Source organism: Colletotrichum gloeosporioides (genome assembly GCF_011800055.1).
Source record: "Colletotrichum gloeosporioides strain Lc1 chromosome Unknown consensus_89, whole genome shotgun sequence".
In the NCBI taxonomy this organism is placed as follows: domain Eukaryota; kingdom Fungi; phylum Ascomycota; class Sordariomycetes; order Glomerellales; family Glomerellaceae; genus Colletotrichum; species Colletotrichum gloeosporioides.
Window position 1 is genome coordinate 187520 of NW_025544734.1, and position 14474 is coordinate 201993.

General features: G+C 48.6%; 3 protein-coding genes and 1 pseudogene across 4 annotated transcripts; 2 read left to right on the top strand and 2 right to left on the bottom strand.

Annotated features, from left to right (window-relative positions):
• Window positions 1-4319: 4319 nt before the first annotated feature.
• GCG54_00010644 (Ent-kaurene oxidase P450) lies at window positions 4320-6142 on the bottom strand (the record flags this gene model as incomplete). The annotated part of the gene is made up of 6 exons (XM_045410564.1): window positions 4320-4753; window positions 4805-5389; window positions 5438-5506; window positions 5561-5645; window positions 5703-5828; window positions 5879-6142. 6 exons carry the CDS (start codon window positions 6140-6142, stop codon window positions 4320-4322), a joined length of 1563 nt encoding a protein of 520 aa, XP_045258132.1.
• Window positions 6143-6510: 368 nt separating this feature from the next.
• On the top strand, window positions 6511-8420 carry GCG54_00010645 (Homocysteine synthase; the record flags this gene model as incomplete). The annotated part of the gene is made up of 7 exons (XM_045410565.1): window positions 6511-6711; window positions 6755-6850; window positions 6908-7267; window positions 7324-7744; window positions 7819-7963; window positions 8016-8109; window positions 8163-8420. 7 exons carry the CDS (start codon window positions 6511-6513, stop codon window positions 8418-8420), a joined length of 1575 nt encoding a protein of 524 aa, XP_045258133.1.
• A 571-nt stretch (window positions 8421-8991) lies between these two features.
• Window positions 8992-11765, bottom strand: GCG54_00010646 (annotated as a pseudogene). The gene is made up of 6 exons: window positions 11699-11765; window positions 11208-11641; window positions 10792-11156; window positions 9817-10189; window positions 9459-9732; window positions 8992-9403 (listed from the first exon to the last, which is right to left on the bottom strand). Coding segments are annotated over exons 1-6 (1925 nt in total).
• A 638-nt stretch (window positions 11766-12403) lies between these two features.
• On the top strand, window positions 12404-14344 carry GCG54_00010647 (Cytochrome P450 monooxygenase aclL; the record flags this gene model as incomplete). Its single annotated transcript, XM_045410566.1, has 8 exons — window positions 12404-12470; window positions 12521-12604; window positions 12667-13059; window positions 13129-13309; window positions 13373-13483; window positions 13613-13889; window positions 13936-14111; window positions 14185-14344. 8 exons carry the CDS (start codon window positions 12404-12406, stop codon window positions 14342-14344), a joined length of 1449 nt encoding a protein of 482 aa, XP_045258134.1.
• Between the last annotated feature and the right edge of the window lie 130 nt (window positions 14345-14474).

Sequence of the window (14474 nt, forward strand, 5' to 3'; positions counted from 1 at the left end):
ATAAGTACACAAGACTGTGACGCTATCAGCCCTTGAGGTCAAGTCTCAGTACCTGGTGACATTATTCTGTTATCTGAAGTAGATATGATTCCGAGAGAAAGATTCGAGGAGTGTCAGCTCCGGAACAGTTCTTTCGATCTCTTGAGACGAGAAACTTACTTTCCGACCGGTGCGGGTCTCTGTCATCCGGACACTTCCCCGCCGCTCTCAGCTTCTGCCCATGGGGAAGATCGATTTCGCCTCGTCCTCTTCCACTGCCCCCCTGTCTCGCCATCAACGGCAATATGCCTCAATCCGTCTCTTGTACCCGAACTCTTGTGACTTGGGGTCCGCCGAGAGTCAGCGTCGCGCGGGGCGAGGAGATCGTACTTATCGGCTTCTTACCTTTATCGACGTACTCCCTGCCTCCCTCATCCGAGGATGCCATGCCGAGGGTCTGTTACCACTGCTGCTGTTTTCTGTAGTCCAATCAATATAGACATGATAAAAACGGCGGTGAGCGCTGTTGCAATGATTGACAACCGTGAGTGGATAGTTTCATTTAATTGAGGCAGGGTTAAGCACGGAGCAGGTGACGACCAGGGCTTCGGATGTCCGCGGCGGCTTCTCAACTTCCAGGCGTGATCCTTGTGTCTTGAATTGAACTCACTGCGCGCGTTTGTGACCGATCTTCAGGGTCTTACTGTTTATGGTCGTCTTGAGACCACATGGGTCTGGAAAGTTAAACTTCAAGGGACCAGGGGTTCGGTCCGGAACTTGACAGAGCTAAACTTCAGATCACAAATCCGAAGCTATTGCGGCGTGCCAAGACAAGAGGGATCCAATTTGAGCAACTGTGGCATGGCAAAGAAAAACGGGTTTCCAAACTTCGTTCGCCACTTCACTTCTGGAACGATCGCCGTCACCGAAACCCTTCTTGTTGCCATCTTTAGCCCACAAAATCGGTCGGCTATCAACACTATGTTCGGGAACTTGTCAAAGCTCTAGTCAAAGCACGATGCCACTTCGCTAAGTGGGCTGCCCTCGTTTCAAGCCCAGCCCAGACCACTGGAACACAAGGGAAGAGCTGTAGAATAAATGCAGAAATGCCCATCTCATTTCCGCATCTCACGTTCCGGGCCAGGCGAAAGACAGGCTGTTTAAAGTTCACGACTAGCAATAGAGTTCGTAGCTGTATGCGCCTCGCCTGCAACATACGACACGTACTTGGCTGGAGTCACATTAAAAGACAAGGTTCCCTAGGTTTACTGTGCTCTCGACCGTACTCATTCTTGATGCGTCTTATATGTAGGTGATGGGACATTGTGAACATTCATCTCTTGTCTTCGGTCTCGGTTGTCATTTTCTCCCCAACGTTGTCGGCAATCTGCCCAAAGAAAAGAGCGAGACCGAACGAAGTCATGTTCGCAACTCTTCGAACCGAAGATCGAGATGGGGAGGTGGTCTGCATATCGAGCACAAATCAACCGCCAGCTCCGGGTCAGAATCCAAGTCACTTTGCGTGTGATGGGTGCCGGGCTAAGAAGGCAAGTGATGCGCGTGGAAGATAACGACTTGAAAGAGTAACGCTGACCAGCTCTCTCTAGTTGAAATGCACTGGCCATAGATTTGGTTGCCAACGTTGCAGAGATCGCAATCTCGTATGCACTTACACCAACGCGTCTCAACCCAAGCGGCGCAAGACAGGGAGAACTTCGACTGCTCAAAGGGTCTCTTCATTTGGAGCCCCAACACCGTCAAGCTCGGAAGATTTAATGATTCTACCCCGCACACCTTTGGAAGACGCCAAAGTTTCTATATCAAGCCAACTCCTGGATCAGAACGTAACGAAGGAAGCAAGGCATAATATTGCGCCTATGATTTCTCGACTGCCCACGAACAGGGATACCCACGGCCCAAGCATAACAACTCACTTGTCGACAGACTCAAGCGACTCATCCAACGCTTTGCCCACGGACCAAGCGGTATCTGTGCCCCCGGAGTTCCCTGATCTAGCTTTGCCGGAGTATATCGAGTCAAGCTTCCAGGAATTTGATATGGACGAACTGCTCGAAGCCGACCTTGCCTTATCAGAGCATGATGAGAGAGAACTCACACTAGACAGTGTTTTCGCGTCCAGTTCATCATCAGAGAACAGATCTAATACTCGAGAGAGTAGCTTTGCAAACACAAGCGCGACTTCAGGTGAGTTTAATGCTTCATCATGGCATGCAAAGACTAATAACATCTAGGAGATGCTGAATGGGACGCAATACAACAAAACAAGAGGAAGCGGATGGAGGAATCTCTACCATCCCCGAAAAGACCCACGACAAATATGTCTTCTAATGGGCGATCTTCAACTCCTTTCTCATCAAAGATTGACCCAAAAATGGAAATTCGCCAACCACGAGAAACGTCAACGACCAGAGACAGGACACGAACTCATCAAGCGTCTCCATGCCGCTGCATGGGAGTCACTTTGGGTCACCTTGAAAAGGTTCAAGGTCATACCAAACTCAACAGTCTTTGCTCAGCAGAGAGATCACTGAACTCTCTCAAGAAGTCGATATCACAATGCCACGCCCTGCTGCAATGTAGCTCATGCCGCAACCCTTCTAGAGTCATGACCTTCTTAATACTCTTGATTGAGAAGATGATTGGCATGTTGGAAGACATAGCGTCTGTATGGGAAACGAATTTCATGTCTTCCTCATACGAGCGGGACTCATCGCAACTGGATTTGCATGGACACGCGCATCGCTGGTTACCAATTCATATCGGGCAGTTTCAGATTGACTCTGTCCAGGAACGATTCGAAGTTTTTGGATTCCTGATTCTACTTCAAGCAAGGCATATGAACGTTTTCTTGGAGGGGCTGGTATCGCATGCAGCAAGGGAGAATTGGGAGTCTCATCAGAATGCCTTAAGACCCGTTGGGCTGAGAATTCGAGACTTACAAGAAACGCTGGGGGCGATGACAGCTGGATTAGGACGATAGTATTGCTGAGACACGAATAACGAATACACGAGCACTCATCCATTGAGAACGAGACTACCCACTCACACCTCCCCGACGAGCGTGACGATTAGGGCGCACATCGGACTGGACATCGTGGAGCGACTTATCGCTTGTGGCCCCCATCTGCTTCAGTATCCGATATGGAGACCGTTGCAACGCTAATCAAGTCCCTGGTCCCGAGTCCATGTAACACCTCGAACTTTATTCTATCCTTCCCTCAGGTTCAGGCTTCAGCAAAAAGCATACGCAATGAAATAATGCGCCTCTTCCCGGCCCTTTACCCGCTTCCCTCGAGCAGAATACCGTAGTTAACCCGCGAGTCAACACGTGCAACACAAGTTGGGATGAGTCCGTGTATGGGACAGCCCGTAAAGAGGGCGAGCGAGAAGGGTGCCCTGATTTTAGAGTTCTAAACAGAAAGTCTATTAGGGGGTGTCTCCCGGCCCGACCCCTTGCAACGGTCAAAGCTTGGCGAAAACGAAGCCAGTGGCGCACATGTATTCGTGGCACTCGGAGAGAATTGCGTGACGAGTACCACTCTGTGTCAACACGGACAGATCCGGTTTTGTCTGAGTCGTCTTTGCCGACGCAGAAGAATGCAACAGTTTGGAATGAGGGGCTTTTGACCCTCAACCGCCTTCGCATTGAAAACTTGCCGATATATCCACTGAACGCGGTCTCAGCACCATTTCGCGGCCTGTTGATTAAAACCGAAGCATGGCCTGATACTTTCTACGCGCCCGCACTTGTGCCGGTGGGATGCAACAACGGCTTCTCCACTAAATAGTCGATCCGGTGCATCCCTTATCCCCCCGCGGAACGTCCATTTTGATCACAATGTACTGCCCGTAAATCCACCTCGCTGTCACTCGGAGGCCGTCAAAACCTTGTCCCAGACGGAGCTGACCGCTTCCCCACGTGGCTACATCGAGTCGGACGGTGTGCGCGGATACTGCATGACATTTTCGGTATCTTCTTAACTAGGAAGTCAACCGATTCTGAACACAGAACACAACGTGAAAGAAAGAACTCATTTCCTCATAAGGCTCTTGGCAGCTTTCAAGTAATCCGTAAGGAAACAATTGTCATTGTTTCGTAGAATGACTGCACAGTAGATAACCGTCATTACAGGGAATATTTCTATCCCAACATAGCCAAAGAGTTGGGGCAAACCCGGATGGCAACCTTCTCATGGTGTGGTGGTACAAACATCAAATAAACAGTAGATCATCCCATGTAGTGGGCAGAGTAAACGTGTGATATTCATGTACAATTGAGTTTGAACTAGAACGGCTTCTGGAAATCTTTGCATTGGAATCTATCTACTAAGATCGGGCAGCAAACGCTTTTTGAACTCAATTGTCGCCACTGGGTTTGGCAAATATTGAGTCTCAGCGCGCAAGCTTTCAGGCCTACTTTGACCTTGCGCAAAACGCATGTCGTAAGTCATGAGCAAATGCGCCATTATGGCCTTTATCTCTTGTGCAGCAAAGAAGCGTCCTGGACACGCGTGACGCCCGTATCCGAAGCTCAGCGATGCCGGGTTTGACGCGACGTACTGTGCTCGACCATCCAGCTCTGGCTGCTTCTCTCTCAAGTTGCTGAACCGGAATGCGTCAAATGTTTCGGGGTCAGGATAAACAGACTCATCCATGGTTATTGCCTGTGTTGGAATCCCGATGGTTGTATGAGCGGGAATGGTGAAACCCGACGACAGCTTGAATGGCCGATGCACTACACGTTCGAAGGTGACTGCAATCCGATTAGTCGGAAAGCCATGAAAACGAAGAGGGTTGGCCTTACTTAGAAGCAGAGGGTTGAAGCGTTGACTCTCTTTCATGAAGCTGTCCATCTTGTTCATTCTTAAGAAACCGGACTTGTCGATAAACCCGTCCGATCCGGTGCAATTGATTACCTCCTGTCGCAACGGTTCAATTATCTCGGGTCGCTCGCATAAATCGTAGATGAGTTGTGCCGGCGCAGCAGCGCTTGTGTGTATCGCAGCGAAGCTGACTTTTAGAAGAATGCTTGCGAGGAACTTTAGGTCCTTTTCCTCGCCTTTGGCTTGCTCGGCCATCCAGTATAGCAAGTCCATTGCTTTCTCCCCGGTCCGCTGACGAGCCTCAAGTAGCGGAATAGCTGCAGCTTCGGCAGCAGCATAGTGATTCGAAATATTCTGAATCTCGGGGATGAATCGTGCTACAACTGGCTTCAAGAACTCGGGATACTTCTTTAGCTTTTGAGCCCCGATAAAACCGTCGATAGCGAACTGAATAGATGACTGGACCCATTCCTTGTTATGCGACAATGTCGTTCCCCCGAACATGCAGCTGGAAACCCTCGCCACAATTTGGGTGAGGACCTCCACAACGGGGACGGGGGTCCATTCTATGCCAGTCAGATCTCAAAGCAAGATGTTGAATTTGGAAAACATACCCTCGCAGGTGGGAAATGTGTCATTGAATGCGTCTATAATTTCTCTTTGAACAGCAGGCATCACATCCGCTATTCCTGTTCTCAGCAAATGAATATGGTTGCTTGGCTGAGAGATATACGTACCAAGGTGATGGTTCAATTGTGCCTTGACAACACGAGGGTGAAGTGTAGACCGGCTTCCCATTGTAGTGTACTTGCCCTCAAACATCTGATATGTTTATTAGTACTGGAGAAGGCACTCATTCACCATTTTGTTGGATCTTACTTCAATGAAAGTAGCCACAAAGTCGACATGGTCAATTGAAGCAGTCTTGAGCTCTTCAAGATACTTGGTAGGTATCATCAAGCGCTCTCCAAGTGGGCTTGGTACATAGAAGAATCCATCCCCAGACTGTGAAGTATTAGAAGTCTGCTACGTAGAAGCAAGCACAGGCTGCATACAATCTTGTAACCCTGCTCAAGCATCTCTTTGGCATTTTCTCGAAATCGCTCCCTGTTTTGTTGTATGCTCTTCTTGTCATTCCCGCCAACAACCAAAACGCCAGGAGCCAGTATTTGCTTCTCAGACTGAAAGATATGATAGAACATCAGACTCAGGCCACCGATGACGATCAACGATGCCAACGCCCATAACGGTGATCGAACGACATCGATGTGCACCAATGCTGGTAGCAGCAAAGACTCCGTGTCGAACAAGGATCCCATACTGAGACTTCGGCTGAAGATAGCGATGCAATGTTGGCGAGGGCTCGGGAGGATGCGTGAATGGGGAGAAAGTTCCCTTCGAGGTGCAGGCAGTCGACTTTGACAGTTTGACAACTGAGCTTAATGAGACGAAGTTTGCCATTCAGAGTGCCTTAGTGTATCTTCGGCGATAGCCAGTCTAGCAGAATTTCACGGTTTCATTCCTAAAGCGCAGTTGACCGAGCGCACCATTTCCGTATTAGGCAACTCTCCGACGGACCAGTTGATGATGATACATGAAGTTGAATAACTTTGACGGTGCTGCACACTGCATGATCGAAAAGTTTCTTCTCACACAAAGGAAAAGAATACCACAAATCATCGCTATCATGGGAGAACCAATTCGCGACGAGCCACTCACCACCACCGTCACTCCGGCCAAGAGGTCGTTGGAGATCGACGACCCTTTTCAACCTTACAAGGTCGAGAGATTTGACGATGGGCTAAGATACGATACGCTCCAGGTCCATGCAGGTCACCGACCAGACCGAGAGACGCATGCTCGGGCGGTGCCGATTTACAACAGCGTGGTGAGTGGAGCTGTGTCCAATCTCAACGTGAAATTGCTGACAGTCCTCTGCCAAGTCCTTTATCTTCACCGACAGCGCCCATGCAAAGAGGGTGTGTGCTATGGAGGGTGCCGGCTACTTTTACAGCAGAATTTCCAACGTGAGAAGTCTCCGAGTGCAGATTTCTAGGTCCAACGGCTTACATACTCCGCTTTAGCCAACAGTCGCTGTTTTTGAGAAGAGAGCCGCGGCTCTTGAAGGTGGAACTGCTGCTGTTGCCACCGCATCCGGACAGGCCGCAATCTTCAACACCATCATCTGTCTTGCTGGAGCGGGTGACAATGTAGTCGCCTCAATCAACCTGTACGGAGGCACTTATAGTTTGTTCAAGACACTTCTCCCTCGCCTCGGTATCTCAATCAGGTGGGCCAAAAAGGAAACTCGCGAAGAGTTCGAAAAGCACATCGACGAAAAAACCAAGATGCTGTTCGTCGAGACTATCGGAAACCCTCGTTGCAGCATTCCCGACTTGAAAGAGCTAGGAGAGCTTGCACATGAAAATAACGTACCGTTCGTTGTGAGTAGCTTACCCAGGCATGATGATGTGACCTTCATATCTGACCCTCCACTTAGGTGGACAACACCTTTGGTGCTTGCGGTATCTGGTGCAAGCCTATCGACTTCGGAGCAGACATTATTTTGCACTCAGCCACCAAATGGATGGGTGGACACGGCACAACGGTTGGAGGTGTCATCATCGACTGTGGCACTTTCGACTGGGGTAAAGCCGGTGAAAGGTTCCCACGAATGATCAAGAAGGAAGGTCCTATGAGCTTCTCTTACTGGAAGGCTTTTGGAAATATTACGTTTGCCATGGCCATGAGAATCGATATCCTGATGGAAGTCGGATCCACTCTGGCCCCTGCATCAGCTCAACAACTCCTCATTGGAATGGAGACGCTCAGTTTGAGGTGCGAGAAACACGCGAAGAACACAATTGAGATTGCTCGCTTCTTGGAAGCACACCCTAGAGTTGCTTGGGTCAACTATCCTGGTAAGTATAAAATGTCAACGATGGCAGCAAACGCTACGTTTTTGAAGTTCTGGCTTGTCTGACCACTCTTCTAGGCCTCGAGAAGAATCAATATTACGAGAATGCGCAAAAGTACTTAAAGAACGGGTACGGAGGCGTTCTGGCATTTGGTCCGAAGGGTGGAGACGTTGCCAGCAAGATGCTGATGAACCACGTGAGAGTCATCTCACATCAAACAAAGTAAGCCTCGAAGCGTCGGACTGGTTGACACCAATGCTAACATTCTGGCCAGTGTGGGAGATTCGAAGACGCTAGCCACTCATCCCTGGAACTCCACCCATGTTATCATGCCCGAAAAAGACAGGCGTGAAGCCGGAATTACACCCGTGAGTGCTTTGTTCTGACTGTGAAGAAGACTTGCTTACCCCGTCGTGCATAGGCTTTCATCCGATTCTCGGTTGGAACTGAGGATGTGAGAGACATCATTGAGGATCTTGACCAAGCTCTAGCGAAACTTCCCGATGACATTGTCAATGCTCATGATGAGAAGCTGGAGGCCAAACTGACTTCCAATGGGGATCATCCGACTGTTATTGAAGCGGCTGTGTGCGAGAAGGTTGACTTCACTGATGCGGATGTGTCACTGTCCAAACAGAACGTTCCGATGGGTCGTCAAACTGATGTGGGCAACTGGTAGAGCTCGCAAGGATTGAGGGGAAGGTTTAATCGGAAGCATAGGAACCCAGCATAGCCCATTTACGATCTGTAGCTGCAGTAACTGTCGTTTTTATGAACAAAAAGAGTCATAAAATCAATAAATGCGTAGAGGAACACACGAAAGGGTTTCTCTGTGTCACTACTGATCAAGCTAAGGTGTGCAAGTCAAATATTTCGGGTAATCTGTTATGCTTCATAGACTGCTCCATCAGCCTTCAATAACCCCGCTTGTGAAGTGAAGCCCAATGTACAGCGGTACAATTGTGAACGAAAAATTGCTCGCAATAACAGGAGTCATCACGAGTGATGCATAATATCGGAAGTATAGAAACGGTAGGCTGACTTGTAAATACCCAACGTCAAATTAATCCTAGGAGATATGAGGGGAACTGCCTTATTTTGGATGGCCGATGCATGCGACTAAGATGAAACCCAAGTTTTCATAGATGAAGTCAAAAACCCTTAAAAGTAAGATTCAATTTGACGAAATGCTGTGCATACTATGAAATCGCTATGAAATGCTTCTATCTCAAAACCATGCTAACGTTGCATCAAACAGAATGGTATCTCGGAGTCGTCTCGCTCCATGCCTCATTACCACTCATCTGGTATTCCAAACCCTTCATGAATGACTGCAAATCCTTGCTGCAGGGCTGCAGACTCCGTCTTCTTTCCACGAGCTCTTCATGAACTAGCTCCCACTCACGGCACATGGTCCACAATACCCTCTTAGATGCTTTGTAGTCCAAGCTGGTCTCGAAGGATAGGACCGACACAGAAGAGCAAAGAGCCGAGCCTTCTTGGTGACCTGTCTGAGATGCCTTCAGTTCCTTCTCCCAGCTGTAGATGTCGTTAACAACAGAAATGTGCTTGGAGCAGTTCATCTCGATGTCATGAACCGTATTGAGCTCTTCTGCAGTGAGATCCAGCTTCATACTGAAACGCATCAATGCGGACAACAGCCTTCAATCTGTTAGCCGCAGGTAGAGAGAAGAGGTCTTGAGTGGGGATGACCAACGCTTTGCCCACGTCTCTTTCCCGGTACCTGAGATACTCCCCCAGCTCCTGGATGGACAGACGAGATTTGTCTGTCTGAGCCCGCATGAAAGTAAAGACTGGTTCCAAGATCTCTTCTGCTAGAGCCTTGTCGCAGGATCGCATGTCGTTCCACAGGTCGTATGTGATCCACTCCACGGGCACCTTGCGGTCTGGTTGCGTGTCGCCTCTTGACAAGAGGATCAGCCGTTCGTTATACGCCGACCCATCTTCCAGTGACATGTCCTCAAGCAAATCTTGTATGGGTTAGCTTGTCACCATCCACTTTTGATGGATACACGAAAAAGATCGAGTATCCCACATCAGGCAGTGATACTTACCATCGATCAAGAATAGCAAGGTCAACAGCCTGCAAGCAAAGCCTATTCTATTGTCAAGGGCAACAGGATAGTAGAAGCAGGTTACTCGGGAGAAGCCTGCAGCGATGAACTTCTTGCGGGCTTTGTCGTTCTCGAAAGGCCAGTGCTCTAAAAAGAAACCATTTACTTCGGCAGAGATCTGGGGCTCTAGTCGATGAATCTTGGCGGAAAATCGAGATACTGAAGTTGAATTGGTCGGACTGTACTCTCTGCTAATCCTTTCGTCCGAGTTCCATTGTAACTTCGGAGATGACGTTGTAAGAGGGAAGATGAGGGAAGCGAGCGCATGGAGGGAGAACATTGGGACGATGTTTGATACAGCAGACCGTTCCCGCTGTCAAAGATAACTCCTTCCTCGTGACGTAGCCAAGATCAGGTTCAGCATCAGTGAAGTTCTTTGACTGGTGGTGATTTAAGTTTGATTCTACTCAAGGTTTTACTTGAGACGAATTTCAACCTCTGGACCCGACTGCTCGGGAACCCCTGGCCCATCACTCATCTGATTGGGGAATGCTCCGGCAATGTCAAACTCGGAGCCTCCCAAAAAGGATAATCGCCGCGTCAAGCATGGAGACCATCAGAGTGTCATGACAATGGCCAACGGCCACAAGAATAGCAGAACAATAATTAGAATGAGGGGAAAATAAGGAGAATGAGTTCGCAGATTGTCGATCCCAGTAAGTCAAAAGGCGGTCTGCAGCCTTTTGACTTCACCGACAATGTAACGGAAGAACTGAAGAACAGTAAATCAAATCAACAAAGAAAAAGGGAAACCTGCATCTCCCATACGACTGAAAATCTTACAATGCCGTGTTTTCGAACAATATGCAAACTTAATCGTTATTCGCGGAAGACATTTTTTGAAATGATCTCAAAGCTCACTGGTCTGGACTATACTAAAGCTTTGGTCTGAAGTCTGTCGCAGCTTGCTGTGACCTGGTCTCTTGCAGGTTCTCCTCGCCAAACCATGACGCCTGACAGTCAGATATGGGCCCTTCCAACTCTGTGTATCTCTCTCCCAAAGTGAGGATTGTTCTCCCGTTCCAACGACCGGCCGATCTCTCCCATGAAGCAGTATCTTGCCCGTATCCCTGTACCTTCTTTGACTCCGTTGCAAGTGCCGAATACGCAACTGCAACTCCCACAAAATGGGCTGAACTGACCGGAAGGCCAGCAGCTATGATTGGTGCGGCCAAATCCGCTGGGAGTAGCTTGGTGATTGTTGCGGCAGGTGCAACCGTGTTGATAGTAATCCCGCTATCTCGAAGCGTAGAGCGCATGGCGCGCATGAAATTGACCAACTACATTCATCAGTGAGATTACTCCAAAGCCTCAGAGAGCATTATTCTCACCGCTGCTTTTGTGCCACTGTACACCGGCAATGATTGCTCAGCCGAGTATGCAGTTGCACTCGACGTCACAACGATGCTCCCTTTCGTCTGATTGGATCTCATGTTATGCAGTGCCAGCTTGACAAAGTTCAAAGTTCCACGGAGGTTTACGTCAATAACATTGTAGTTCGGCTCGAGCAAGTTGCCCTGGGCGTCGAAAGAATCGGTGAGGTATGTACCATCCTCACTCTGCCCAGCATTTGCAACAGCGATGTGAACAACGCCGACATCAGCAAACGCATCGCGCAGATCAGACCACTGGCTGATATCGCACTTGCGGAAACGTATCGACGACGGCAACGTCTCCTCAGGCTCTGATAAATCAAGGATAACAACATCGGCACCCTTGGCCGCCAAGACTTTGGCTGTGGCCAACCCGATCCCGGAAGATCCTCCTTCAGCCAACAAGTCAGGAAAGCTGCAAGCTCAGACGACGATCTTTGATTGCTTACCTGTGATAACGGCCTTTCTGCCGCTTTGCAGTGGGATGTCCTCCTCTTTGATTGATAAGGTAGCCATTGTGGAGTAAGTATAGACAGGGGCTTCTGCTTGTCTCGGTATCCCAGCTAATCCCTCACGCTGCGGGCACCGACAGAGACTTATTGACTGACGGTTTGTACTTCATGCTCATTGTTTTCCGCGACCGGCGTCTACCCGTGGCAGTTCTGCTTCCGAGTCTGTTCGCCGTGTCAGCAAACCCGCACTGATCGGCGGTTGGTGCCGGAGCCAAACATCTGCACTAAGCGCCGGGGACACGGAGTATTGCCGTTTTGGGACAAAGGACATTCGTTCCTCTGGTATCCTTACCAGGATCTGTTTGCCAGATCTCCGAGCTCTAGAGGTCGTCTGGTCCGACACGCAAACTCTGGAGCAGCCAATTGAAAAGTCGGTATTACTTTGCGGTGAACCTTAAACACTGCCTTACTTGTCATGCCAGCTTGCTTCAGGGTGCTATGGCCTTGGGAGCATCGTGTAAACTTTGAAGAGTTTCGTTAACGACCCAACCCAGCTAATGATGGAGGTTTTGAATTATGCAGTGCCCACAACGTTGTTGTGGGCGTTTGCCATTGTAGGTGTTAATCATGAGAGACGCCTTAGTGGTAACCATCTTTACTTACCCTACATCACCAGATATGCACTACTTTCACTCTGCTAAAATGGAGGGGCATTCAGCGGCATCCTTTGGCTCGATTTCCAGGACCCTTCACAGCAAAGTTCAGCAACGTAAGTGGGGGATCTCCATCGGCGTATTTGGGAAGATGCCCAGCTGACAGTATTTGTTGTGAAGTTCTCTCACTGTCGTAGATTTCTAGGGGGACGGCAGCCCTATGAAATGCTGAAGCTGCATCAGAAATACGGTATGCTTTCTCTGTATGGTGTATTGCAAACTGACAGTGGCTGATGATACGACACTAACCAGGCCCTGTCGTGAGAGTTGCGCCCAATGAGTTGTCATTCAACACAGCCCAGTCCTGGAAAGACATCTATGACAAAAGGAAAGGTCACAGCCCGTTCATCAAGAGCGAGTTCTATGATGGTGGAAACTTCGCTGCCGAAGCACACTCGATCGTCAGTGTCCGAGATCCCGACGAACATGCGCAGATGCGTCGATATCTCCGGGACGCCTTTTCGGATCGTTCACTTCGGGAGCAAGAGCACCTCATTAGCCAAGTGATAGACCACTTCATCGACCGAATTGGAGAGGAGGGAGGCAAGCCTGGCGGTATTGATATCGTCATGTGGTTCAACCTGACAACATTCGACATCATCGGTAGCCTCGCTTTCGGTCAATCTTTCGGCGGAGTCTCTTCAGGTTTGTTAGCCTCGTATTTTGGTCACTTTATCTCATGCAAATAATAACATTTCTCGCCCCTCATTGTAGGGGAGGAACATCCATGGGTCTCCATTGTGGTTAAAAGTCTCAGAATGGGAGCAATGGCCGACTGCTTCAAAAGATTTCCTTCAGTTGGAGCAGTCTTTCAGAAGATGTTTCCGAGTCTTTTGACAAAGCTAATCGAGGACACGCGGAAACACGAGGCTTACACTATGGAACTGGTTCAAAAGTATGTTGCGCACAAATCACATGGCAAGAACTAATCAGTGGTCTAATTGCGTTGTGAGCACAGGCGAATCAACCAGCAAAGTGACCGAAAAGACTTCCTCACAAAGATCTTGGAATATCGGCAGACAGACAATCTTTCCGACGTTCAGATTGCAGCGCACTCGTCGGACTTTGTGTAAGTTTTTTTTTTTTTTTTTTTTTTTTTTTTTTTTTTTTTTTTTTTTTTTTTTTNTTTTTTTTTTTTTTTTTTTTTTTTAGTTTTTTTTTTCTTTTTCTGTTATTCGACACAAAACCACTGATAAAGGGGCAGAATCGCGGGAAGTGAGACAGCTGCGACGGCATTGTCGTGCATCACTTACTACCTTCATCACAACTCCAGCATCCTTGAGCAACTCCGCCAGGAAATCCGCGATTCATTCAGATCTTACGAGGAGATTAACGACGCTTCAACCACGGGGCTAAAATTATTGAACGCCGTCATACTAGAGGGAATGCGGATGTACCCTCCACTCCCGTTCCCCCTTCCTCGAGTTGTTCCTCAAGGGGGAGACACAGTTGACGGGCACTTCATTCCTGCAGGCGTACGTAAGATCTCATTCAATAATAGTGATGAAGCATTTCTGATAGTGTTTGCCCTCGCAGACTGTTGTGTCAACTAATCCTTTCGCTGCATCAATGTCACCGGAGCATTTTCATGAGCCCTGGGCCTTCAAACCCGAGAGATGGATGAACTCAAATAAAGAGGATATCCTCGAAGCAAGCCAGCCCTTTTCACTTGGAACCAGGAACTGTCTAGGGAAAAGGTAAGAGCTTTGAAACGTGATTTCATTTTCGCTACTCCAAGCTCATTAGCTGACATTTCCTTTACAACCAAAGTCTTGGATGGATGGAGCTTCGTACTGTACTCGCCAAAATGCATTTCAAGTACGATCTGGAGTTGGTGGATCCCAGCATGGACTGGCATGCGTCGTCGCAGATGCACACTCTTTGGCAAAAGCCAACCATGAAGGTCATTGTTCAACCTGTTGCTCATTGAGGCATAGGGCTTGAAAACACTTTGCAAGTTTGAATGTGTAGATGAATATTTTTTCAGAATCAATCATATCCAGATAAACGACGCCTTGGTCTAGCCAGTAATTCCTTTCTTAACGAAAGATGCGAGTCGC